Here is a 25,921-nt window from a genome sequence, read left to right as displayed (position 1 = left end):
CTCCCCGGTCACTATAGGAACAGGGCCCAGACAGGCACGACGGACGCGCTGACCTACAGGGAGGACAAGGAAACCCCGGTGTCTGACCGCCGCCACGAGCCACCCAACGGCACCCAGATCCCCGCCACCACGGGCCGCGCAACGGCGCCTCCTGCCCGCCGCCGCCGCCGCCCCCCGCGCGGCACGCTCGTCACCTGGAAGCGAGCCGCCAGGACACAGTATGGCGCCATTTTGTTCACTGACAAAGATGAGGTCGCATGCCAACCACGTCACCCTTGGTATTTAAAGACTGCTGCCGAGTGGGCGTGGCCTCCGAAGGGCAAAGGGACGGAGTTTCGGCGAGCAACTCCTTCAGGGAAGGACAGTGGGCGGGATTTATAGGTCCTGGAAGGAAAGTATCCCAAGCAGTGGGGGGAGGGGGTGAGATATCCGGCTTAACCGAGAGCACTTTTGGGCGGGCTGGGAGAAGAGCGTTGCGGTTAGTGGATGGTTTATGGACGCTGCAGTGGAGCGATTTAGCATTTGTTATTGGGGAGCTTGGACAGCTTTATGTGAGAAGTCCACATGGACCCTGCCAGGACCGGGAGGTGAGAGGTCAAGGGTGAAAGGGCTCAACGGTGACCGTGTGGAGTGATTCGCGCTCTGACGAAAAATGGCTAAACATCATCCGGATTTGATTTTCTGCCGCAAGCAGGCGGGAGTGGGTGAGACCCGGATGCCCTGGTTCCTTCTGTGCGGGATCTCGGGGCGGGTCGTGCGGGGGAGGAGCACTTCGGCGGGCGGCCCGTTGATGGTGGCACGAGGCACTAGTGTGGGCGAAGGGGCGCTTTGGTGGGCGGCCTGGTGGGGGCGGGCACGTTGGTATCGTGGTATCAGGATGAATCTGGGAATCGGAGGTATCCACAGCCTCTTTCGAGCTCTGCTGTAGACTGTCTGTGTAAGCCCGGGAGGAAAGTTCCATGCCCTTTTCACTCCCCATGAAGTGTTTCATGTCTGGGAGGTGCCATGTCAGTGCTGGACGTTGTTACTAATTTGAGTTGCCTTCCACAAATACAAACATCCAAAACACTTTATAGAAATAGCCTTTAGCCTCGTTCGACCATTTGCCCTAGCCACCTGAGCTTCTCCAGGCAGTCCGGGGCACTTGGCTTTGTGCCTGGTCTGTGTGCTCAGGCGTGCATGCTGTATTCCCATATAAACTAGCACCTCAATGTGTGACAGCGAACTTATGACCTATAAGAAACAGAATGGCCTATTATTGTAATTCCTTCTCTGTAAGTTTTCTATATTAGCTGCCTCTTAAGTGACTAGGTGGGGTTTAATCTGCCTTGCTGGTTTTAAAGACTTTTAATTGCACCCCAGTCATTAGAAAAATGAGTATGTCTGCTTATTCAACCCACTAGCATGTACGTTTAAACAGATATGTGCTTCCTTTAGTGTCCAATATTTTTCAAATGGTCTTTACACCTATTATCCTGACAGTGCCAATACACCCAAGAGAACAAGTGAGCAAATATTTTGCTTTTCTCATGCTCATTAGAACTATTGATTACTTTCCAATTGTAGGGCAAAATTCTATCTTCAGTTAACTGTGTAACTAAGGACAGAAATTGTCTTGCTAAATCTGTATGGTGGTGATAGGACATGAGATGAGCAAGAAACACTTTTTAGAGTAGAACTGTAACTCTATGGTGAGAGGCTTAACTCTATGTGAGACCTGCTCTTCCAGCCTAGTGGGGATCTGTCTGCTCAGTGGTGACTGAGTCTTTTCTGTGATTGTCATTAGGGTATACAACTCCTGATAGCTCAGTACTTAATGTGGTCATCCACTAGTGAGACATTGTTTATTGGAGTAAATTCTGTTGGTTAGAGCAAAGAGCTTACACAGAGCTCTGCTCAAGAGGAAGAAGAAGAGCTCTCCCCAACAGAAGTTGGTTCAGTAAATAACATTCTCACCCATCTTTTCTCTGTGATATCCTGGGACCAACACAGATACAAGAACACTGCATGCATTCATTTACTGTGTTATTTATTTAATACTGTTTTGAAATTTTATAGACTTGTAATACTTTTTAAATTAATACAGATAACTTCCTGAACCTGACCTAAATATGCCAATAGCCTTCAAAAATCAATCATATACTTAAAAATGCGTCGATAGTTTCCTCTCTTAAAACCTGGTACAGCTCCCATTAATGCAGTGGAAAGTTTCTGCCATGACCAATATGTTGTTGCTAAAACCTGAAGCAGTGTAATGAATCTTTGCTATACCTGTGAACGGTGCCATTGAACGTTGTGTGGGAAACTGAGCTCTAAAATCTAGTCTTTGCAAATGTACGCTTAGAAGGATGCTTACGCATGTGTGTATTTATTTGTTATGTTAGGGCTGCCTTTGTATTTTGTTTTTTTAAAAAAAAGGCAATCCTGTAACACCTTAAAGACTAACAATTTTATTTATTGGGTAACGAGCTTTTGTGAGTAAGACCCACTTCATCAGATTTTTACTATTGTAAACAGATTTTTTTAACATTAATTCACTTTTAAATTAAAGTTCATCTACTTAATACAAAAGTATTATTTGGATTGTCTGTTACAATTTGTTTCTGCTTTTCTTATTGCAGCTATTGGAAGACTGTGTGAAAAATGTAAGTATAATATCTGCATGTGGAGTTTCATCAGAGCATGGTTATGTGCACAGCTAGTATTCAGCCTAGATTTCTTTTTCTGCTGTGCCACTGACTTTTATGTGTGTGTAAGCCTGGACAAATCACTCTTTGAAATGGGAAAACACACCTGGGTGTTGTGAGGTTAAGTTGATGAATATTTGAAAAGCACTTTGGGAGGCTTAGATGGAAGATGCCATGCAAGTACGAGTATTACAGTGTGTACCACAGAAAAGGTACAAGGAGAGAGTCCTACCTGTGAATTTTAAAAAAACAAACAAACAAAAAAAAGGAAGGTTTGTGGCCATAGTTTAAGGAACTGGGATTGTATTGATGAGTTCTTGATGATCCACTTGTATTGCTGAAAAAATTATTTGGTAATTTAAAAGTGGGGGGGACATTTCCCCAAAATACCTGTTGCACAGTCAGATAAAGGCTGAAGTCATAATCCTGAGTGTGGGAAGTACACAGCAAAAAATACCTGCAGCTAGGAGATATGAAGAGACGCAGAACTAAGTACATGCTTCTTCTACTATAAAAGAGGATATTTTGGGAAATGAGAGGTTATGAACAATCCTTTCACAGTCACACTATAAATGAAATAAGGGTGTTACCCTGCGTCTCAGAAAATAGTGAGAAAAGGAACAAAGAAGGGAGAAATTTAGTCTGATGGTACGGAAGTGTTTTAAGAGTACATAGGTGGGAGGTGGGGTGGAATAGATTCCACAGTAAGAAGTTGAAACCTCATCACTACAAAGATAAGACTCCTTAGTAGGGGATAGGGATTAGATGACTCAAGAGAGATGGTAATAAGATATGAAGGCTTTCAGCTCTAGGTCAGTGATTTGAATATAGGCCAGGACGTTACAGACTGTCACTGGTATCTGACGGCCGTTTGGCCTATATGAAATGAATTCCTAGAATACTAGGACTGGAAGGGACCTCGAGAGGCCATCGAGTCCAGCCCCCCGCCCTCATGTTAGGTTTCACTGAATTCTTCGTGAAGTTTCCACATCATGGAAATCATTGTGGCTGTCTACACAAATTCTTCCTCTGTTTGGCCTTCTCAGAAATCAAGGATCAAATAGGTCATGAGGATCGAACCTCCTCTTTCATCCTTTAGAGGTAGTACTCAGATCTCATGTTCATGTGGTGGTATGCAAGAATCTTGCATGGCTACTGCCCATGTTCTACTTGCCCTGTAGTTAAAGACTCTCTGTTACTGTCAAGTCAGCAGCTTCTCACAGGTGCTAAATTTCATCAAAAAGTTTGAAAACACAGTAATGGGATGTGATGAAGAGTTTCTACAATGCTGGCTGATCGGAGCATTAGTCCTCATCTCTGATTCTGTTTGCAAAGCAAAAAAAAGGGGGTTCGGGGTTTACTTCTCTGAGGTGAATGAATGAGCCCATCGTTTTATAGTTTGTGGAGGAGCTGTTTGGATCAGAAGCTATCTCCTCTCTGTGGGAATGGTGGAGATGGAAATTCTTTAGCTGAACATTGTGCTTTATTTGCAGGTGATGGTAAATGTGTGATCTGTGATTCATATGTGCGCCCCTGCACACTTGTGCGCATATGTGACGAGTGTAACTATGGGTCATACCAAGGACGCTGTGTGATTTGTGGTGGTCCAGGAGTGTCTGATGCTTACTACTGCAAGGAGTGCACCATCCAGGAGAAGGATGTAAGTTGAATGCAATGCTTCAAGGTGGTCTGTCTCTCTCTTATGGAGCAGATGTGATGTTTATTAACAGTCATGGTTACCTTTAAAGGCAGCTGTGGTCTTATGGAATAAGTATGGAGCTGGGGCTTGGATCACCTGTGCTCTGGTACCAACTCTGCCACTGACTTGCTATGTCGCCACGAAGAAGTCACTTCATCTCTTTTCCTCTCTTTCATGCAGCCCTGGATATTGTTGCTTACCCACCTTTATAAAATGCTATGAGATCTACAAATAAACTCCGGGTTATTTCTTTCATGCCTTTCATCCCAGAGCATTGGAAATTACGTGGCAAACTTCACTGAAGTGGTTCACATTGCCTGCAGCATTACCACTTAAGATGTTATCTTACTAGGTCTCATAAGCTAAGCTTTATCTGGCTCAGGTCACTAGTTTAGAATTCTCAGATGCTGCAAAAAGCGTGTGACTCTACCGCAGTCAACAGTGCATCAGTGACCTTATGTATGTGTGGTGCTGTAGGAGATCTACTACTGTTGGTATTTTTCTTTGGGTCTGAAGAAAAACAAAAGTCATGACACTTGTACCTATTAAAATCCTGGGGGGATGAGGTTAATAAGAATATAGGTGATGGGTCTAGTGTCCTAACCAAATTCCAGCTCAGGTAATTGTACTCTACAGACCTAAAACACTCGTTCCCATTTTATTTGGCTATGAATTTTTCATTTCTGTGATGTTGTATGTTTGCCAACACTACATTCCAACCTAGAAGTGGTGTCTTTCCAGTGGCCTTATGCCCTTATGTTTCTCTAGTAGGATCCCATAGTGCTTAATGACTGTATGCAGAGATCACTCTCATGCTGCTGAAGTACAGCCACCTTTAAGGTGAAGCATGGCAGCGTAACTGTGTGCAGCAGCAGTACGCACCATTAGCTCAGGATGTGAAGAATACCACATCCAAGTGAAACAACAGATGGAACTTAAACAGAATGCAATGATTTAAAAGTGGCTACTCATCTGTGGAAAACTGAGGGCTTTTTTTTTTCTTTTTTAATCAACACAAATGGTCAGGATCACGGTTCTGCTTCCACAGAACTCTGTCTGAAGCTTTAACACTCCCTTAGTTTAGTCAGATGAGTTGATCTTGTTTTCCGAAATTCTTTACATACAGCCTCAAACCAATTCACGAGGAACATGCTTCTGTTAGAGTGGGAAGGAGAAAACAAAGACAAGGTGGACTGTAGGTTACAGCTTTCATGTAAAGAGGCAAAGGCAGCTGGTTCCTGTTTTATGGAGGCACTAGTTCAAGTCATGCCCCATTTGGGGTTATGGTCCAGGGGCATACCATCTCATCCTGGAGAGCAGGGTTGCAGGGAGGATTTCTTTCTTGGGACTGGAAGTATGAGCATATTGAAGGGATGGAGGTGGAGGGATGAAGAGAAGCCTGTAATGGAGCTGCCTGATTTATCACAGATGCCCTGGATTGTGGGAGGGAAGGCTTAGAAGGGCCGCACCTAGGAGGTTCAAAGTGAAACCACAAGGCAGGAGCTAAAGGCTGGTTGATGTAGACATAAATGTGTGGGTGTGGTGGGAAGGAAGAGGACAGAATTATTTTTTTCCCTCTTCTGTCTCTGCCACCCTGCCCATGCCACCTCTTCTTCCTGCCCCATAATAACCAGTGCTTGTACTGCTGCTTGGGTGTGGTCTCTGCAGTTGATGACAGTGTGCCCAGAGCCTTTCTCATCTAATGCAGTCAGGCTTGCACAACAACTAGGGACATATTCCAGTGCCCATTGCTCCCCTCAGCACAGTGCAGTTGCCAACTCCAGCAGCAGCATTTGCCTTCAAGAGGCACACAGATGCCAGGCTGAGTGACCTGTGGGCAAATGTTCTCTGGTGTGCACATGCTCATGGCCCATCTCCCATTATTAGGGAGGGATTTGGTTTATGTTCCAATTTGTATTTAATTTTTTCCGTCTCCCATAACTCATAACTACACCCTTGACATATTCTCCCTAACCTTCTCCTCTCCTGCTGGCAGGGCTGGGATATAGAGGCATTCCCACATATGCTTGCCATGAGTATCTTATGCTTGCAAAATTACTGTGAACTTTAAAACGAATTAGGTTCTATTCTGATGTGTCTAAAGTGTGGAGTGCCTGTGATTGCTTTGGCTGCAGAAACAAAGGGTACAAGAAGAATTGTTAACCCCAAATGGAAGTGGGGGCATCCTGACTCAGGGAGGGGAAAGATTGTTTCCTGAGTCCCCATAAGTTGTGTCTCATAGATAAGAGGAATCCGGTCTCTGGGCACTGTTCATCTTTTTCATCAAACTCATGACTTTATTCAAACTGCTCTCCATGTTCCCGCAAGGAACAGAATGCCCTAGTTAGTGTTAACAGGGCTTCCCTCATCCCCTCCACTTCCTCAGTTCTGCTGGCTGGAGACAGTGGAGTAGAAGGAAAATCTGCCTGCAGGAGAGTTTTGTGGGATGGAGGATGGTCACTCTTCATACCCCATTCAAGCTGTGGATAGCCTGCATGACTAGACTGTTCTGCTTCTAACCATGTCTCTTCTCTCTGCATCTTTTCAGAGGGATGGCTGCCCTAAGATCGTCAATCTGGGAAGTTCCAAGACCGATCTCTTTTACGAGCGCAAGAAATATGGTTTCAAGAAGAGGTGATCCACCTTTTGGTGCTGCTGTACCTGCTGCAGGGTTGGGGAAAGGGTCTTAAAGCATCTCTGGACCTCACTGTTACTGAGACCCAATTAATAGTCTCCAAAGTCTTACAAGTTAAATTATGAGGGGTGAGGGTGGGCAGAAACAAAATTGACTGGGAATTGGATCTTGATAATAGCTGAGTACTAGAGATGGCAAGAGCAGGCTACTGACTCTTGCCATCTCTCAAGTGCAGCTCGTGTCTGCCACGTGGCTCTGCAAAATGCCTGGTGGGCAAGCACTTACATTCTAGAGGGGATCTGCTCTTCTCTCAAGGAGTAGCACTGCTTTTACGTGTCTGGTCCCCTTTCTGGAATTAAGGAGTCACCTACATTTCTCTTTTCCATGCTCTCCTCAGTTGATAAGAAGTCTTCTTACCTGGTCAGACCCCCAAAGTCTGAGGAATCAGGCTGTCTGTCAATCAACTAAAAATCTGAAAATGTATTGTTATGCAGGGAACTTAATCATTGCTCATGGCTGATACCCTTCTGGTATGAGCATAACCATTACATGTCCCTATATTTTCTTTGATTAACCAAAGGCCCTTTCTGTAACTCTCTGCAAAATGTGTACCAATAAAGATTTTTTTTTCCTTTTTCTAACAGAAGGCTTTCTATCTAGTTCATCCCACCAATTGTCCTCCCAAAGTTTCTTATTGTAAGGTGATTGGGGCACAAAGAACTCAGGAGCTGCCAAACTAGAAATGAACAATGAGGCATATGTTCTCTGACAGTGGCCAGTCGTCATCATGCAGACCTCTTTGTGAGGCGCTTTGAGGAAAGTGGGATGTTGCTGCTTGCTTTCTTTCTTTCTCACCCCAGCCATTGATAATTTTGCATCCTGAAGCAGGAGGGTGACTTGCTTTGTGTAAACCTTGCCTCTGCTAATCTATCTGGACGTTGTTTCACCATGCAAACATCCAGTCCCTTTCTAAAACCTCCTGAGTTATTTGTCTCTGCCCTTCTACAGGAAGTTACTTACAGCCTTGTATACTGTAGCTGGAAACCAGCTATTGTATTCCAATCTAATAGCCGTATGCTGAAAACTGGAGTCTGCTTGTTTGCTGAAATCTAACAGAAGCTGTGGACTCCCAGGCTCCTCAAAACAGATCTGGGGAAGAAAATATAGATTGTATTCACTCTCTTCCTCTTAATCTTTAAGGAGCTACTTTTGTTAGCAGGAGAGACAGAAAAACTAAACTGGATTTTGGGTACAGTAAAATTACCGCTTGGGATCTAGAGTCCTAACAAAGTTGTAATTGGATGCACTGTTCACCTCTGAGCCTGTTACCACAACTTAGAAGTACTACACAGGCAGGGATCACAATAGACAGTTGTGGAATTTTCCTTCCCTTTCCACCATGCAGCTAAGCATGCTGTTCCTCACATTTCCAGCCCCACTACTGCTGTGGGGATCAACAGCTTATAGCTCAAGCCTGGGACTTTGATTACTGATCATATAGCTCCATGTTCTGGCTGCAGTGAAAGAGTTAAATTGCCTTATCTAGTGGTTTTCATCCATTGGTTGAGGGGAGAGAGAGCCTGGTTTTTCCTCCTTGGCTTTGTCTCCACAAGCCACTATGGAGAAGACTCCTACTGCCACTAGTGTGTAGCCTAGCTCAGTGCCTCTCCTGTCCTACTTCCGCAGTGGTGGAAGATGAGGCCCTTGTGAAACAGTAAGGGACACCGTAAAGTAGTACTGCATTCTTTCTTATGTGGCAGTTACTTGGCTTGTGTTCCTTAGTTTCTAATCTCCAGATAGGGACCCTAGAAAAGGCAAGCTATCTGAAGGAGAGATTGTGTGATAAGAACTGTGGGAATAATTGCAGGGTCCTTTAAAAAATTAAAACTCATTGAAATGATCTTTAACCCTGTTTAAAGAGCCTACCTTGAGATCTGTGAAGACCAAAGCATAGAACCAGTTCTGCAAGGGCATGGGCAATACAGGCTTCCCTCACACGCTGTCCTGTTGTGCTTCAGCCCTGCCTTAGAAGGGCCTCCGGCAGGACTTTAGAAAGTAATTCAGTCTGAAATGGTTCAATTCAAAGGTTTCCAAACTGATCTGTGGGAAAGTTCATGGGTGTCTGCATAGAGCAGTGTGGTTTTCTTAGTGGCTCTCATAACTCTAGTAGCTGAACACTACATTTAAAGAAGGATTCTTGATATTCTTTTTCCATGTATGTCATTCCTGTAATTACCACAGAGATGCTATGCATCCATGAATGAAAGAGGAGGATTCTGCAAGAAAATCCCTGTATTTACAATGCCCCCACTAGAAAGAAATGGAGAACTGGCCTATTCAATAGTTAATCTCTCAGCTGACAGTGCTAAAAGGGTGTTTTGTAATGTTCTGGGATGCGGACACACCCTGGAGTCCTTTCTCCAGTACAGTTACCAAAAAGATGTCATAACTTTTGGTTAGAAATAAGCTCGGTCAGGGTCATATCAGACCAGTAAATGCCTCTATAACCCAGCCCCTTGAGTCATTTGGTTCCATGTTCCCTGAACCTGAAATGCTGCCTTCTTTAAAAAATTGGATATGGGCAGATGTCCGGATTCTGTTTATATATTGTCTGAGTGTTAGCTTCAGGGATCACATTTTACTACCAGAAATCTTATCTTCATTGGAGCAGCCATATTTTTGTTCTTTCTGGTGCTTGGTGCTTTTTGTTGACATGTTCAAATTAGCAAATGTTTTAATTTCCACAACAGGAAAGAACTTCTCATTTCCTTTGGGATTAGTTGTCATGTGACTTGAAAGTAAAGAATGTTCCTGCATGTGGGAGTACTAATGATGTCCAATTATACCCTGACTGACCTTCCTTGACATTAAACAACTTAGCAAAACTAGCTTTGTTCTGGAAGCCTGGAGATTCCTTCCTTCTTGTGTGACGGTCTGATACATTAGTTCTCCTTTGACATACTAGCCAAGGGTCAAGAATGTATAAGTGGAACAGAATTGTACTGCCTGTGTGTTCACCTCTAGATAATTAAAGAAACATAGTCAAGAGAAAAGCATTTAAGTCCTATATGCTATTAGTAACATCTTATTAAAACTAAAACAATTCCAGAGGTGTAATTGCCTTTTTTTTTTTCTAATGATACTGAGCCTAGGCTGGTCAGTTTCATTTCCTGATGAGTGGCTGGCAGGATGATTTTCTTTTAGCAAAGCAATGGAACGTTTGTATCGTTAATGCATTCTTTTAATCAAATTACTGTTATGTGGAAAGTAATGGGGATAATTCTGTTTGGAAAAATTATAAAAACCTACAACAATGGCCACCCTTTGCAAGCTACATTTTCCCCCCCTCCACAAAAAAAAAAACCCAAAAACAAATTGCATGTACTGTACTTCAGATCTTTTTTGGGGAAGGAATCAGTAGCCATGTATACAGCAGTTCAGTATCCAAAAAGGATTGGTTTTCAGGATACGCTATTGACTGGCTCACCCAGTCATCCTTGACTGCAGAGATGGTGGATGGAAAGAGAGAACTGTGAGGAAAAAGTGAGCAAAGGAGGCATAGAGAGATCCACAGTAAAGGATCCATAGAGAGGTCTTGGGGAAGAGGTTCCTCATGGAAAGCAGGGTTGGGAAAATACACTTTTTGCAATAACCATTTTAACCAGAAGATTGCAACAGTTTCAAAATGATTTATTGTCTTTACCCCTCTTGTTGCTGGAAGCTCTGAGATAATTTTTGCAGTTACACTTCTTGAGTTGAGGCTCCGATAATGAGATTACATATGAGTCTAGTCTACTATGCTACCTTTCTGGGGGATTATTTAGAATAAAAGGAAAATGGAAACATTAACTGTGCCAGACCCTTAGCTGATCTAGTCAAATACCTTGTTTCTTCAAGTGGTGATGCTGGTGGTTAGTTGTCTAGAAGATTGGTGCTCCTTTGTGTTCACTCTGAACCTAACAGTCCTGAAAGGTGAAACTTGCAGAAGGTGGAAGCAGGGTCTTACATAGATACATAGAGAACACTTTTCAAGCCACATTTTTATTTAGATATTTTCCTGTTTGTGGTCTCTGGGGGGTCTAAAGGTATGTCTATGCTGCAGTAAAACACCCATGACTGGCCTGGGTCAGTTGACTTGGTCTCACGGGATTCTGGCTCTGAGGCTATAAAATTGCAGTGTAGATGTTGGGGCTTGGGCTGAAGCCTGGGCCCTCAGACCCTACATGGCAATTTTATAGCTCCATAGCCTGAGCCCTGCAAGGTGAGCCAACTGCCCTAAGCCACTTGGGGGCATTTTAGTGTAGTCTAGACACATCCTTCAGTAGTTGGCTGTATATTTTTCTTGTTCTCAGTGCTTAAAGCAAAGAGCAATCGAGATGAAGTGGGCCACATGAGTGGCGCTCCTTTGTCTGAGAGGGCTGCTTGAGGCCTATGGCCTTCTGGAATTCTTGCTGAGGCCTGTTCGCCCCCCTCTCTGCCTACTTCCCCCATGCTTCTTGAGCACTGGTGCCCTGAAGCCCCATACTTCCTACTCCTTCCCCTCCCTCACAAAACTTTGAGTGCCCTGAATCTGCTGAGTCATATTCAGAACTCCCCCCCCCACACAGCTTGCTCAGCTGATTTGCACCCTGAAAATTCTATGAGGTGGGAGTAGGAAGTGTGGTGCTTCAGTTACGCAATGTGTGAGAGGCACAGGTGGGGAAGGTGAGGTGATAAGAGTAGTAGTAGTCAGAAGGCGCATGAGCCATAGGTGAAACCCTAGTGGGCCACATGCTCAAGCTTGTCCCCCCACTGGCTTAAAATATGGGGCCTGCAGGAGCATATTGTGTATTTGTTCTTTTGACTTGGGATTGATAACATCTCTCCATTTAAAACACAGAAAGAAGAGTCCGTGCAATAGTGTTTGGTGCCATATAAGTAGCAGTACTTTTGAGGAATGCATCAATCCCCTATCATATGCTGTGTTGTGCAGTGCTAGGTATGGAAAGTGTTCCTTCCTGTCCCCTGCTGGTGACTAACTTCCGCCTGGCAGCAGGACTATGATTTCTTAGACTATGTTTCTATTTTACTTTATAATTTTCAGGAAAATGTCTATTTCACCACATCAAAAGCAAACTCTTGTGTTGATGCTTGCTAGGGTGACTGACGAGGCCCTCCTCTTCGTCTGCCACCCATTGGGAAAAGGGGTGTGCCCACTGTGGTACACTCAGAGTTCAACTAGATTTACCCTACTCTCTACTGCCTTCCTCCCCAGGCTAAGGCTACAGCTAGTCTTAAGTAATAATTTATCTTGCTTGTGCTTAAGGTGAGGCCTACTTGCTTGACCTGGATTAACCCAAAGCCCCATCTCTCTGTTCACCCCTACGAGGCCCCGTTGTAAGGCCTCCTGGAGCTTTTGAGAAGAAACCTACAATTCCCAGCAGCCTCTGCTCCCTGGCTGGGGCGTCCCTGCCCGCAAACGCCCCCTTCAGCCGACTGGTTGACGCAACAGACCAATCTGGAGGCGCCTCCTAACCTTGCCAGCCAATGGGAAGGCTGTTGCTACCATGCCGCTGTTATTTTTAGCGTAGTCTGCTCTCGTGCACCTTGCGGCTTGCTCGGGTTGTATCAATGCCTGCGCCTGAAGTGGTGATGATGATGATGATAAAGCCGATGCACAGGCGCGGTGGAAAAAAATAGTCCGTGAGGTAGACGTTGGAAGCAGAGACTTAAGCGGAGGGAAATGCGTCCCAGCAGAAAGCTAAAAGGCCATCCGTGGTGGGGGAGGGCTGATTTAAAAGGCTCTCGGCCTGTTTGCCTATGCCAGCGTGCAATACTGCGCCAGTGAAGGTGCTAGGTGCAGGCGTGTGAAACGAAGACAGAGAAGTGGGGTGTTAGTGCGTTGCAGATCGCCCCTCCCCAGTCTGCCCCGAATAGGCGTTAGAAGGGCTAAGCTATCCGCCCGGCTAATGGACGTGACTGTGCCGGGGTCTCCTCTGGGAAGAGCGGGGCTGTCAGTGAACCCCGGGCGTTGGTTGTCTGGGCCAGAAAGGGCCAAACACACGCACAGGCGGCGGTGTTAGAGCAACCTGCGCCCGCCTTGCCTTTCTGCCTCCCACCGCGCCCGTGCTTGTACGCATGATGCGCCCGTCTGCGCGTATCCTAGGTGCCCGTGCGCGCCCGCGTGTCGGCCACTTACAACTGAGCCACCAATACGGGCGGGGGGGGGGGGCGCGGAATCGGCAATGGCAGGATCGGGGGGGGCTGGATAATCGGTATTCTCTTGAGCTGCGTGGGGCGAAATAATTGGCACTCGCCTGTCTTGTCCCCGCTGCTGGATAGCTTTTTTCCCAACGTGAGGTTGTGGGATTATCAAGCTAGAGAATTTCTATCAACCACCTTTTAAGAGGGAGTGGGGGAAGGGTTCGCCCCTTTAATGGTACAGATTTGATGCTGAGCTAGATTGTATCACGGCATCAGCTCCTTTCTTTTGGAGCGTAGCTGCGTTTGTTCAAAGAGCCCTCTGCTTTGAGGTCAATGAGACGGATGTCTCCGACGATTAGCTGCCCTTTCAAACACACGCACCCGTTCCCACCCAGCGCCGCAGCTGAAGCTAGATGTCAGCTAATCACGCATGGGGGATAAAATTAAAGTCTTGATCGTTTTCCCCCTTTCCTTTGATGCTCTTGCCCTGTCCCAAGTCCTGAAGCGGTAAGGCGCCTGGGGAAATCTCAGGTCAGTCCAGCCTGGCTATGTGACCCCTTCCAAATCCTTCCGTGCCCCTTTCTCCTCTCTCTCAAACCAGGGTATAACGCCACGGTCCGTACGAGCCACTACCCGCAAATACCCAGCGGCCCCTGGTTTGCACCACTGTCCTATCGCTTAGCGGCCAAGCCACCGAGGATCCACCGGCAACAGAAGCAGACAGGAAACAAAGGGCGAGCGGCGAGCTCCCCAGTCACGCCTGAAGCCTGGGAGAGAACAGGCGGCCCCGAGCGCGCGCAAACTGCTCATCCGCGTATACGCCCGCCAAAGAATGCGGGCAGCAGCCACTGCCGATGGACAAAAGGGTTAATTCCCTGCGAGGGTTTGGGGAAGTAGTTCCGGCTCTCCTGTCTCCTCCACCCCCTTGTCCTTTGCGGGACGCGTCACGCTGGGTGTGGAAGAGGAGATCGTTGCGCAGGGTTGCTAAGGGTGAAACTTTTCATTTACTTTGCTCACTTTGGGCCAGGGTGAGGGAGGTTCCGGATCGCAGCCGAGGGATAAGGGGGGGGGGAGAAGACTCACCCAGGGGGCGCCCCCAACAATCCTTCCCACCCAGGCCATACCAAGGGGAGTCACCCACCTGGAACCCAGCCCCCATCCCCACCCCGTGAAAAAGCGAAAAAAGACCCCTCCAGCAACACCCGCCCCAGGAAGGAGAAGGAAGTCGCCCGCCCGTCCCCGCTGCAGCTGCGGACGAAGTAAGTGGGGCGCTCCCTACCGAGCGGGGGGGACACCCAGGGGTCCTGTATTCCTCTCTCTTACACCTGCTAATTGACAACCCCCCCCCGATTGGGACCCCCTGTCTTCCCCGGCCCAGCTCGCGCTGTCTCCCTGTGGCCGGCTTGTCTGCGCGCTCCGCCCGGCGGCTCCCGGAGCCTGGGGCGGAGGAGAAAGCCCCCTGCCTCAGTTTCCCCCGTCCCGCTGTGCACCGTGCCGGACGGCTGGGAGAAAATCCGGCCTTGACGTGCGTTGGGTAGGTGCCCCCATCTGAGTGCTCTCAGCTGCGCGAGGCATTAGCTTTGGTGGCTCTGCCCCCCCTCCCAGCCCCTGTAAAGCTTTTCTGGGGCGAGGTGGGAGCGCTGTGTGCAAGGGGGTGTGCGTGTGACAGCCACTGGGCTTGTGACGCCTTGAAATGCCCGAGTTCACCATTTTGTTCGGGCTTTTGTTATTCTTCTTCGAAGGGATTTACAAATGAAAGGGGCAGATGCGCCCCTCCCCACCCCAAAGAAAACAAGCCTGCGGTTTGGGCTGGGGGAGGGGGCAGGACGGCTGGGGGAGGGGTCTTCCCTACAGGAGCAAAAAAAAAAAAAAAAATGCCGAAAAAGCCGGGGTGGAGGGGGAATCTGTATCCGCTCCCCCCTGTGGAAGCCACTGCCCTTGGCCGAAGGGGGGTTGGGGGGCGTGGGGCTCGGTGCGCTGAGCGCTGCTGCGCACAGGCCTGGATTGTGTTTTGTCAAAGCGATGGTGCTGTTTGGTGCTCGGACGTCCCCTCCCCGGGCCTGGGACGGGGGCTGAAGGGCAAGTGAGGGAGGCATAGCGCAGGAACGGCCCTTCCACCCCTAGCCCAGGAAAATGCGGGTGGTGGGGGTCGGAGGGACAGATATAATCCCAGTGAATAATTTCCCTGTGGGGATCAGGTCCGAGGTTTTTGCTAGCCCCTACGAAAGACTGAGGATGTATTTTGCTACGGGGGGAGGGGAGGGATCCCCAGCAAAAGGCCCTTTCACTCGGCGGCGGGGTTGCTGGCCCGTCTAGAGGACTCGGGCGCTCTATAACAAAGCCAGGTCGCTGGCCTGGGCCCCCATCTGTCAGAGAACGAGAGGGGTCATTTGCCATCTCGCCCGCAGAAGTAAAGGTCGGGCCTACGCACCCTTCCCACAGGGGTGGGCCCTACGCTCCTCGCCTCCGGGCCTGGACACCCTTGGCAGGGGGTTATTACAGGGTTTCCTTTCTTCCACAACCCTCCCGCCCCTAGTCACTTATGTGGGGGCAGAGAATTGCCCTTGTCTGGGAGAGAATCGCCCCTGTCTCTCCTCCCCTCCAGTTGCAGGCCTCTTTCTGGGGCCTTGTTTGGGGTGTGTTGGTTTGGTATTTGATCCCTTCCCCAAGGGCGAGGCAGGTTGGGGTAGGGTGACCTGATGGCAAGTGTTAAAAATCAGGACACTTATTTTTTGTTTTTAGGGGCTGGGGGCCGTGGTTGTGCGTTGCCTATACAAGACAAAGCCCCCAGTAGTGAGATCTCTGGTCACCCTCGCTGTGGGTCAGGGTTTAATAAAGGGGGTGAGGAGACAAGGGACGAAAGGGAGCAGGGTTAGTGGCTTTACTTATTTTTGTTGGAACGGAGGCACAAATGTGGCCTTAAGTCTTTAAAGGCAATTGCAATACCGTCAAAGAACTTTCCAGGAGCCCATCTTGGCGTCTCCTCCCTAGCCCCCCATCCAAGGGGATGGTTTCAAGTAGTGGAGGGGGGATGTCCCGGGTTGTGTGTGGGAAGGTGAAGGGTAAATAGCTTTCCCCTTCCGAAGGGGGGGGAGAACGCTTAGATCCCTAAAAATACCCTGCAGTTCCCAATGACAGGGTACGTGGGGTGTGTGTGGTTTTTTTTTTTGTTTTTTTTTTTGCGTTGGGCAATTGCTAGGGAGGGTTGAGAATACCAACAGCGCATGTGCCGTGGAAAATTTTTTGCCCTGCTCCACTGAGCAGGCGCTGGTTCTTTGGGTCAGGGTTGGCGCAAGGCATATTGGGAACCATAGTTCCGATGCAAAGTAGGTCACACGTCTTGGCTCAGCTGAGAGCCTGAAGAAGTGGAGAGCGAAGGACTACAACTCCCAGGATACTGTGCGTTAGGTATAGCGAGGTGCGGGAGGCGGATTCCTAGTGGTTGTAGAAATTTCCTTGGCTGGGTTTTTGGAAATGTATCATCTTCTGTGAGCCTTGACTGCTGTGCTTAAAGTGAGGTGGGGGCCGGGAGAGAAAGGAGGCTGGGCTCCCAGCTGAGAGAGGCTGAGCTGCAGAACAGCCCCCGAATGTAGGTGTATTTTGTATGGGGTGGAGTTGAGAGGGGTGTGTCCTGCTCCTCTAATCAGCACCATCAAGAACGCTGTGTGATTGGTGATGGTGAATGTTTTTACAGAGACAACAGTAGATCATGCAAACCTTGGTTCTAGAATGTGTGTCCTTAGGGCTCACCCCTCCCCCGGCATATTATTACTTCTTTTTGTTTTGAAGGTTTACGTGCCTTAAAAATTTGGAGTAGAAAATAGATTACCTTTTACAGTGTTTGGGTGGAGGAGAGTGAGGATGGTTAAAGACCAGGGTGGTGTTTTAGTAGGGTGTGGCCTGCAAAGTAACAGGATAATCTTCTATCAGCGTGGCCTTGAATTTTTTTGTAAGCTGTTTCAACTGCGTGCACTTAATGAGGGGGCAGAATTGCAGACCTGTTTTCAGCGGGGTAATTACTCTTTATAAGTTGAAAAATAGACCTTGTTCCAGTTTGAAACTTGTCTTACAAGGTGACTGCCTAGTAGTCCCATAACAGGGAGGAATGGAGATATTCCACGTGTTTGTTTTCATCTAAAGAGCGCAGTCATTTTTTTCCTTCAAGCAAAAGGAGGGAGGGTCAACTTCCCGAGTACCTGCATTTCTGCAACCTAACATCTTTGATGAAACTGTGATCCTTTTTTGACTCCCCACCCCATTCCTCCCACCATGAAGTATTTGTTCAACTGATATGTAGAGGGTATTGGGGGGTGGCGAATATGCACATTTTTCTGTGGCTGGCATTATTTGCAAAGTATGCTATTATACTTTTTACCTTATTCATCAGCTTTAAGACCTTTGCAGCCTCTTACCTGTCCCAGAATGCCTCCTAGGTATGTAAAAGGAAATGTGTATTTTCCCTGCAGTTGTGCAGGTTCAGCTGCAACTGTTACATGGTTAGTATTCAACCTATAGGTTCTTGTATTGGCAATCCAGGGATTAAGGGATCATCATGTAATACATTTTGTTGTGTTAGGTGGGGAATAAGTGGTATCTCTGGCTCTCTTGAAATTGTCACTGACATTTGAAGACATTTGCCAAGGCCTGTTGTATGTAGTGATCCTGGTGCTTGCTTTTGTTTTGTTTAATCTTTTTTAATTGAAACTGCAGACACCACACTCTTGAGAATTCTCCATTTTATAAAAGAAAAAAGTACTCCATTTTTATAACAAATCTTGCAAGCTCGATACTAAATGTGTTGCTGCATTTTACTACTCTTCCCCCGTGCCTCCCACAGTAGTACTGTGTTCCTTTGTGGGGGAAGATGCAAGATTGCTGAGAAGCACTGAGGCTTTGTGCTGTTTTCGGGATATAAATTAAATCCATGGACTGTTTGGATTTTTTTGTAATTTTTTTTACCCCTTCTTCTGAAACATCTGGTGCTCTTCACTGTTAGAGGAGGAATACTGAGTTAAATGGGCCACTGATTGAGCCTGTCTGTCAGTTCCAGTGTGCCCAGGGTTGCTGAGGACCAGTAAGGCTGTTAGCAGTTTTTTATTAAAGATTTCTATGTCGATTCTCTTTGCAAGAAGACTTTTATTATTACCTCCTGTCCTTGTTCTGTTGAAGGGATGGATCTTTGTCAAATACAGGTTTTTCTGATCATTTATATTTTTTATATTTGTATACTGTCATTGTCTCTTATTTTTGGAATGTTCTTGAAAACATGCTTATTTCTCTGCAAAAGCTGTTACAAAAGTATGAAAACCAAGATCCACTAATATCACCTCTCTTAACTTCTGGTCTTTAATGTTCTGGATTGGAACGGTGACCCCACTCACCTCCAGTCTTACCAGGATTCCAGCGGACCATGCTGGATGCCTTTTTTTTAAATCTTAATAACAGAAGTTTGGTTTTATGCAATTTAGTTGGGATAACAAGCTAACTATGCATCTGTAATTTCAGCATGTACAGATTGAACCTCTCTAATCAGGAACTCTCTTGGTAGGCAAACTCCATAATCAACCATGATTTTAGTTAGTTGGATGACCACTTCTCAAGGGCATAGCCAAGTTTCTGTTGTTCCATAAAGTTTGTTTACAGCCACCAGTCCTGACTCCAGTACTGTTATTTAGCTGTCATTTACCCCTAAACCTCTTCTAAGGCCTGGTCTACACTAAGGAACAAAATTGATCCCAAATATGCAATTTTATGTATCGGGATGGACTTTGTTCCTTAGTTTATGTAGATTGGGGCTTTTCGGGCTCGTGCCGCCATTCCTTACTCCATGCCATAACATGGAGTACCAGGGTCGATGGCAGAGCCCAGAGAGGTGGCTGTTGCCCCATTTTCTCACGCACATGGCAAAATCGATCTTCTGGAGATCGATTGTAGTGCATCGAACCCCCTGTAGGTATAAGATGCCCTAAGAGCCCAGTAAGCAGCGGAAGTGTTGGTGATGCAGCTAGAAAATACTGACTTCCTGTGGTCCAGCAAATTCTCTCATCTGGCACTGGTCATGTCCCAAGGATGCTGGATTAGAGAAGTTCAACCTGTGTAGTGGTTCTCCTTTCCTTTGAAAGTCGTGGAAAGCCTCTGTCTCAAACTGTTCAGTCCCACCTGCACAGCAGCCTGAAAATGAATGACCTGTCCTAACTGGCCTTTCAGAAAGCTGCCTTGTATGGTTCTTCCTGGCATATTTCTATTTTATTTTAACTTAGTTGAGTTCCTGACCTGACAAACTTCTCATGGTCCAGTAACTCCTGAAATCCAAACCCCAAAGGCTCGTGGTGCCTTTTTGACTCTCAGCTGTCATTCATGTCCTCTACTCCCTTACTTCCATGCTTGGCTGACCCTGAAGTGGCTTATTTCTAGAACTCTGTAACTTCTTGTGGTAGTTGATTTTGTGGGATTTGCAGCTCCAACTGTCTGTTGTATTCCTGAAAATAACCCACCCTGAACGTAAGTTACCACTATAGTATCTTTTAATGTAGCATGCCATTTTTGTAATAATTTAAACTTCATTTAAAAACAAATTGTGCATGTCATCCTGCATGTTTATTCCCTGCCAGTCAGTCAGCTAGGGTAGGTAACTAGCCCTAACCAGTTTCCATTATTGCTTCTCTTGATCTAAACCGGGTGAGCAAACTTTTTATGTCAAGCCCTGCTTTTCATCCCTGCAATTAGCAAAGCCCCCTGCCCCAACCCATCTAATGTAATCCAAAGTGACAAATTTTGATTGTGTTCATATGGGGGGAAAAGAAAAACTTTTGGCATGTGTAAGGAAATAAGTCTGTAGAATATAAACACTTTATTAATCAGTTTCTAAATGTGAATGCGCACACACAAAAACAGTAATGCATTTCAACATATGTAATGAGATGGATGAACCTGAGACCCAGCAACCAATCATGCTGCATTCTCCCCCCCCCCCCCCCCCCCGCTGCCTTATGAAATTTCACACAATCCCCAAGGGGGCCCACCCCTCACTTTGCACATCCCTGTTCTTGGCCAGTGTTGTCTGGGTTTCCAGCTCTGTGGAGGAAGGCATGGATCCTAACTCTGTGCTTCGTACCAAAAAAGAAGAAAAATCTGTTTTGCCAGCAACGTAGATGGTTCAGGCTGACCACTTGAGAGCATCTTTTAAGCCCATGTTGCCAACATGGGGAATGTGGCATATGCATGTTAGTCTGAGCAGAGCCCACGGTAGTGAAGAACAGACTTGCCTGTGACTAAGCAGTCAATTAAACTGGCTGTGCCGCTTCCCCGCTGAGTGGAGCAGGAGACAATAGTCTGAGATCCTGTCCTTTCCCATCTCTTCTCTTTAAGGATATGACCCACCTATAGAATTCATTGGTACTTGGACAAACACCATTAATGTGGTGTCAAACTCTGGGTTTTCCTGCTTTCTCAGACCTCATCAGGGAGGAAAGGGGGATTAGCTCTGCTTTGGTACGTGAGTTAAAAGTTGCGTGGGCCTCCAGTCTGAGCAGTACTCTCCCATACACCCCTTGCGTCTGGCATAACGAGGGCTGGGAACTATGCACAACAGGTGTCTGCCAGTGTAGGTAAGGTGCACACCTCACACTATTCACCTCATTGAATTAAACTGAGTGAGTAAGGTGAGTGACTGAATGCAAGATGAACAGTGTGCTGCTTTGTGGAGACTGTAAAACTGGGCTACCAGGTAGTGTCTCACTGCCATCATACCCTCACCTCCCCACTTGTCCGTGAGACAGCAGGACCATCGAGTGCACATCTCTGTAAGCCCTCAGCAGCCACCTTCTTCCAGTAAAGTGATGATGGTGCTGTTCCTCAGCAGAGATGCTGGCGTTGCCCTGCACAGTTCAGGAGGAGTTGTGCACTCAGGATGCAGAAAGGCTTGTGATCCTGCCTGGAAGTGATTTCTTTTAATCAGAGGCACCTGGAGTGAAAGGAAATAAATGAGAGTTGAAGAAAGAGACACAATAAAATACATACTACCAGGCCACTGGTCTGATTAGCTTGCTATCCTGTCTTCATTGGTGATCAGTGCTGAATAACTTGAAAGAATGGCATCATGCATAGAATTTGATCTAGTACTCATTCCATTTAGTAGGGTGGAATTTCTTCCTGCCCTCCTCCCATAATCCATTTATGTCATGTAGAATGAGGATTGGGTGCACTTGTGTAGCTTTTATTCTAGGAAGTGTCATTGCAGATGCTGTTAATAGAAATGTCTGATTCCTAATTTAGACATTCTGAATGTGCTGTACCGTTTGCCTCAACAATATTGCAGTTTCCTTGCTCTTTTTTTCTCCCTTCATCCATCTTTCTTTTTCTTCTTTTGTAGGAATATTTTTGGAGCCAAATTTTGTGTATGTGTGTCTTTTGTCTCTTTCAATACACTGCCCTGACTTGCTTGCTGTGAAGGGAGTATGCATCTGGAGATCAAAGTTGCTCTGAACTTCATCATCTCGTACCTGTATAACAAGCTTCCCCGGAGGCGGGCAGACCTGTTTGGTGAAGAGCTAGAACGCCTGCTGAAGAAGAAATATGAGGGCCACTGGTATCCGGAAAAGCCTCTGAAGGGTTCTGGCTATCGCTGTGTCCACATTGGGGAAACAGTGGATCCAGTGGTGGAACTGGCAGCCAAGCGGAGCGGGCTGGCTGTAGAGGATGTGCGGGCCAATGTGCCTGAAGAACTAAGCGTCTGGATCGACCCTTTTGAGGTCTCCTACCAAATTGGCGAGAAAGGGTCTGTCAAGGTTCTGTATCTGGATGACAGTGAGGGCTGCGGTGCAGCTGAGCTGGACAAGGAGATCAAGAGCAGCTTCAACCCTGATGCCCAGGTGTTTGTCCCCATTGGTAGCCAGGACAACTCTCTGTCCAACTCGCCGTCTCCACCCTTCGGCCAGTCACCGAGCCCTACCTTCATCCCCCGCTCTGCCCAGCCCATCACCTTTACCACTGCCACCTTTGCCGCCACCAAGTTTGGCTCTACCAAAATGAAGAAGGGTGGGGGCGGGGGTGCAGGAGCTCAGCAGCAGCAGCAGAGGATGGCCAGGTCACCCACCAACAACCTGCTGAAGCACAAGGGCCTCTCCCTCTCTATGCATTCTCTGAACTTCATCGGGGGCGGGGGGAGTCAAGCTCCTCCGTCGCAGCTCTCCCCCAATGCCAAGGAGTTTGTTTACAGTGGTGGATCTTCCGGAGCCAGCGGTCTCTTCTTCAGTGGTGCCGCAAGCGAGAATCAGGGTGGCAGCATCCCACCAGCCTCCCAGTTCAACACTAGCGCTAGCAGTGGCAGTGGCTTTGACATGGCTCAGGTCTTCAACGGCAGCAGCAACAGTCTCTTCCTGGAGAAGTCTCCCTTTGTGGATGGACTCAGCTACAACCTGAACACCATACAGTATCCCAGCCAGTCATTCCAGCCTGTCGTCCTGGCCAACTGACCAGCAGGGATGAGAATATTTGGGAGAAACAAGAATTGAAGAAGAAAAAAAAAAAAAAAAAAAGGAAAAAGAAAAATGAAAGATAGAAATACACAAAAATTTGAAATCTTATAAATATAGCTTCTTGGAAAGAGACGACCCCTGAGTCATCGTGCTGTGCTGGGCAGCGCTCCTGAAGCACTGAATTGTTTTTTAACTCAATCCTCCTTGTTTTTTCCACCCACTTTTTTACTCCTGTAATGGGTTTGTTTGGTCCAGAAGTGGTAGAAACATAGGTCACTTTATGTTCCTGTCTCCCAACTTCCTCCTCAGAGCTGGGCTTCAGTACCTTGTTCTTTGGTGTAGAGATGGGCTTGTTCTGGGCATTCCCATACCTCTGGGTTCTAGGCTGCCTTGCTTGTGGGGGGTGCATTAGTTTGGGTTTCGATGCTAGTTTAGAGGGGCACAGTTTCATTGCATGCTTACCAGAGAATGGAATGGGGGCTGGCTTGCTTTCCATGTTTAGTCAGTCCCCCTTCTCCGCCTAGGAACAGATGGGGTGGATGTACTGAGTTCTCCTTACCTTGCATGCCGTGAAGTGCTATGCCCTTGTCATCCGAAACCTTTCAAAACTGCCAGAGTTGGTGACAGCCTGTCTCTTGGAGTAAGGTTCCCCCAGCCTCCTTTCCCTTGCCAGCTCCTAGCAATGGTGGGTAAGCTATGGCACTAATATGGAACAGCTGCTTCCAGCTACCTACCTTCTGTGCACACTCACCCAGAAACAAGTGCAAGAGTTAAAACTGCACAGCATTATACCCGTGAGTCCATTTCTGATTTCTTCTCCCTCCCCTTCCACATGGACAAAGGATCTTGTCTGAGCTGATCTCTTCACAGCCGTTGGAACCAGTGTCTGTTCAGTAGGGTTGCTATTTATAGACAAGCACTACAGTAGGTTTTCCCACTGCTGTCTAAAAGAAAGAAGAATTGGCCCTTACGTATTGCACTTGTATTGCCAGAGTTAGATATGCTGCCTCTCATGTGCTTGTCTCTCCCGACCCCCCAATATAAGTAGCATTCACTGTTGTTTCTTTGGAGCAGCCTCCAAATACTTTGCGTTCTCTTGCTGTCAGCTGACTTTGGTTACAGGCTGTGGGAGAGGCGGGTATTTCCTTCTGTGAAGAGGCAGCACAACTTTCTGGGGAGAGCAGTAGGCTGCATTACCTAGGCTGCTTTCCTGATTGGTAGCTTGAGGGATGTCACCTTCCATTTTATTCTTATATTTTTTTAATAAAAGCGTGACCAAACCCACTCAGCTTTCCTGGAAGGATAGGAGGGGGCAGGTGGCTTAATACAGAGGGGAATTCCCAGGATGGGCTAGTGTTAACTGATGGATCCAGCCAGAGGGAGACAGTCTAGAGGGGTCTTGCTGCAGAATAAGCACTAGTAATTTGCAAAGACTGATAATGTGGGGAGAACAAGTGGATAGATAGTCCAGGGCCTAAATGTATTGTTTCTCCCTCCTCATTACTGAGACTAACACAGAGCTAGGAATCCTAAAGCTGCTCCCTTGTTCCCCCCACTGCCCCCAGTAGAAAATGCTGGCGTAAGGGAAGGAATAGGAAGTAGTGACTTTTTGATAGGCTGCTTCTGTATCTTATGATTCCATAGCTTGCCTCCATGCTGTGTGGTGTTCCCTTTTCCTCTAAGATAGAGCAGCCTAGAACCTCCTCCTGGCCCCAGGGCTATCCTGGATTGAGCACTCTAGGTGGGAAGATGGCCTCCTGGGAGTCAGCTTTGGACTAGGAAGAGCGTGAGGAGGAAAGATCTGAAGTGGATACTTCTAGCTCTGAGGCCTTTTTAAAAAAAACAAACAAACTTTTTTTCATTGCAGCTGTGTCTGATGTTTGTTTTTTAACTAGACTCACCCTGAGTATTTCTTCAAGTAAGGGGTAAGATCCGGTTTACTTTCCCAAGACTTCGCTGTCGGTGGAAATAGGCTTTGAGCTCCCATTTCTCCCCACTCCCTAAAAACCCTGAGTTGATGACACTCCAGCCCTCTTCTGCGTGTGCGTGTTGGGGAGTTAGCCTTGCTTGGGTTACAGGACTACACTGCCACAACAGACAGCACCCTGGTCTCCAGAGGGATGTTTCTAAATCCATCCCACTGTTCCATTAACGGGAATGGCACTCTTGGGTTGAATCCCACCACACCATTTCCCAAAGCAGGCTGCTTCACGCTGTGATTAACTGGCAGGTGGGTGGGAAGCCAGGGTGGCCGCTACTAAGCAGTCTGTATGAAACCTGCGGGGTTGAAGATGGAAAGCCTAGAGACACTTTGGATCTGTTTAGTTGATCCTCTTTCCCACCAACTTTACCACTGCCATCCAGTCCTTTCCCCTTTGAGTATACTGTAGACTGCCAGACTATTGCACTGGATTAAATAACTCTCTTCATCTCAGGGGACCGGCTGGCATCCCAGCCCAGTTTCCTTTGTTGCTTCCACCCCACTCATCCTCAAAATGCTGCCATCAGTCATTGCCTGTGTGGGATTGTGTACCCTCTTATGGCATAGGAAGTGGGGGAAAAGATGGACTATCACCAGCCACCTGCTACATGTGTGAAGCTTTGACGCTGCTTTAACCTGCTTATACATATTGTAACTGCTTTAAAATTAGTGTCGCAAATATGAGGAGGGAAAGGGGAGGGACCAACCTCTTTGTATCCTAAAGGAAAAAAAAATGTGCTTCAGAAGCGTTTCTCCAGCACTGGTGGCAATTAAACTAATGGCCTTTTTTGGTCTTGTCTTGGATTTAGGCGTTCAGCTTCAATTTTATTTTTTAAAACCTGCACTAATTAACCTGGTTTCTTAGGAAAAGAGCAAGCGAGAGTTTTTTTTAACTTTTATTTTTTATGGGTTTGTGTTTTTTTTGTTGATGTCTGTTTGTATTGAATAATTTGCTACATTTGTAAAATGTAAGAGGTATATATAATATATGTATATTTCTAACGTAAAAATGTAATTTTTTCTTTGAGATTTTTTCTTAAAAAGAGGAAAGAAAAATATTTTTTCAGGAAAAAAAACTTTAAAAAAAAAAAACGCAGTGAAAATTCCTTTCTCCACACCCCAGCTCCCTCCTGTCTCCTCCTCAACCCCTTGTGAAGAAAGAATCAACAGCTGTGTGATCCTGGAGACCAAGAGAAAATGCGTGAACATGAAGGACAAAATTATGTACGTTTCGTAACATAGAGTGCCTATGTTTGTTGT

General features: G+C 46.8%; 3 protein-coding genes across 3 annotated transcripts in view; 2 read left to right on the top strand and 1 right to left on the bottom strand.

The window, feature by feature from the left end:
- Positions 1-342, bottom strand: part of ACO2 (aconitase 2) — a 34,268-nt gene extending 33,926 nt beyond the window's left edge. Inside the window, exon 1 of the mRNA XM_075009980.1 lies at positions 195-342. Coding sequence (XP_074866081.1) covers positions 195-230 — 36 coding nt within the window. The 5' untranslated portion in view covers positions 231-342. The remainder of the gene's footprint in view (positions 1-194) is intronic.
- A 245-nt stretch (positions 343-587) lies between these two features.
- On the top strand, positions 588-10,114 carry PHF5A (PHD finger protein 5A). Its single transcript, XM_075010082.1, has 4 exons — positions 588-704; positions 2,622-2,645; positions 4,181-4,347; positions 6,935-10,114. The coding sequence occupies exons 1-4, from the start codon at positions 653-655 to the stop codon at positions 7,022-7,024; spliced, it is 333 nt and encodes a 110-aa protein (XP_074866183.1). The 5' UTR covers positions 588-652; the 3' UTR covers positions 7,025-10,114.
- Positions 10,115-14,228: 4,114 nt separating this feature from the next.
- On the top strand, positions 14,229-22,753 carry TOB2 (transducer of ERBB2, 2). The gene is made up of 2 exons (XM_075009965.1): positions 14,229-14,463; positions 21,576-22,753. The coding sequence occupies exon 2, from the start codon at positions 21,661-21,663 to the stop codon at positions 22,675-22,677; it is 1,017 nt and encodes a 338-aa protein (XP_074866066.1). The 5' UTR covers positions 14,229-14,463; positions 21,576-21,660; the 3' UTR covers positions 22,678-22,753.
- Positions 22,754-25,921: the final 3,168 nt, after the last annotated feature.

This window comes from Carettochelys insculpta, chromosome 1 (assembly GCF_033958435.1).
Source record: "Carettochelys insculpta isolate YL-2023 chromosome 1, ASM3395843v1, whole genome shotgun sequence".
In the NCBI taxonomy this organism is placed as follows: domain Eukaryota; kingdom Metazoa; phylum Chordata; order Testudines; family Carettochelyidae; genus Carettochelys; species Carettochelys insculpta.
The sequence above is the reverse complement of the archived record's forward strand: the minus strand, read 5'-3'. Positions and strand labels throughout refer to the sequence as shown.

Bases quoted from the DNA above. Each gene is read 5' to 3' on its own strand.
- TOB2 (XM_075009965.1), top strand. From the start codon at position 21,661: ATGCATCTGGAGATCAAAGTTGCTCTGAACTTCATCATCTCGTACCTG.
- PHF5A (XM_075010082.1), top strand. From the start codon at position 653: ATGGCTAAACATCATCCGGATTTGATTTTCTGCCGCAAGCAGGCGGGA. The intron at 705-2,621 runs GTGAGACCCGGA...TTCTTATTGCAG, and splicing joins CCGCAAGCAGGCGGGAGTGG to CTATTGGAAGACTGTGTGAA. The intron at 4,348-6,934 runs GTAAGTTGAATG...GCATCTTTTCAG, and splicing joins GCACCATCCAGGAGAAGGAT to AGGGATGGCTGCCCTAAGAT.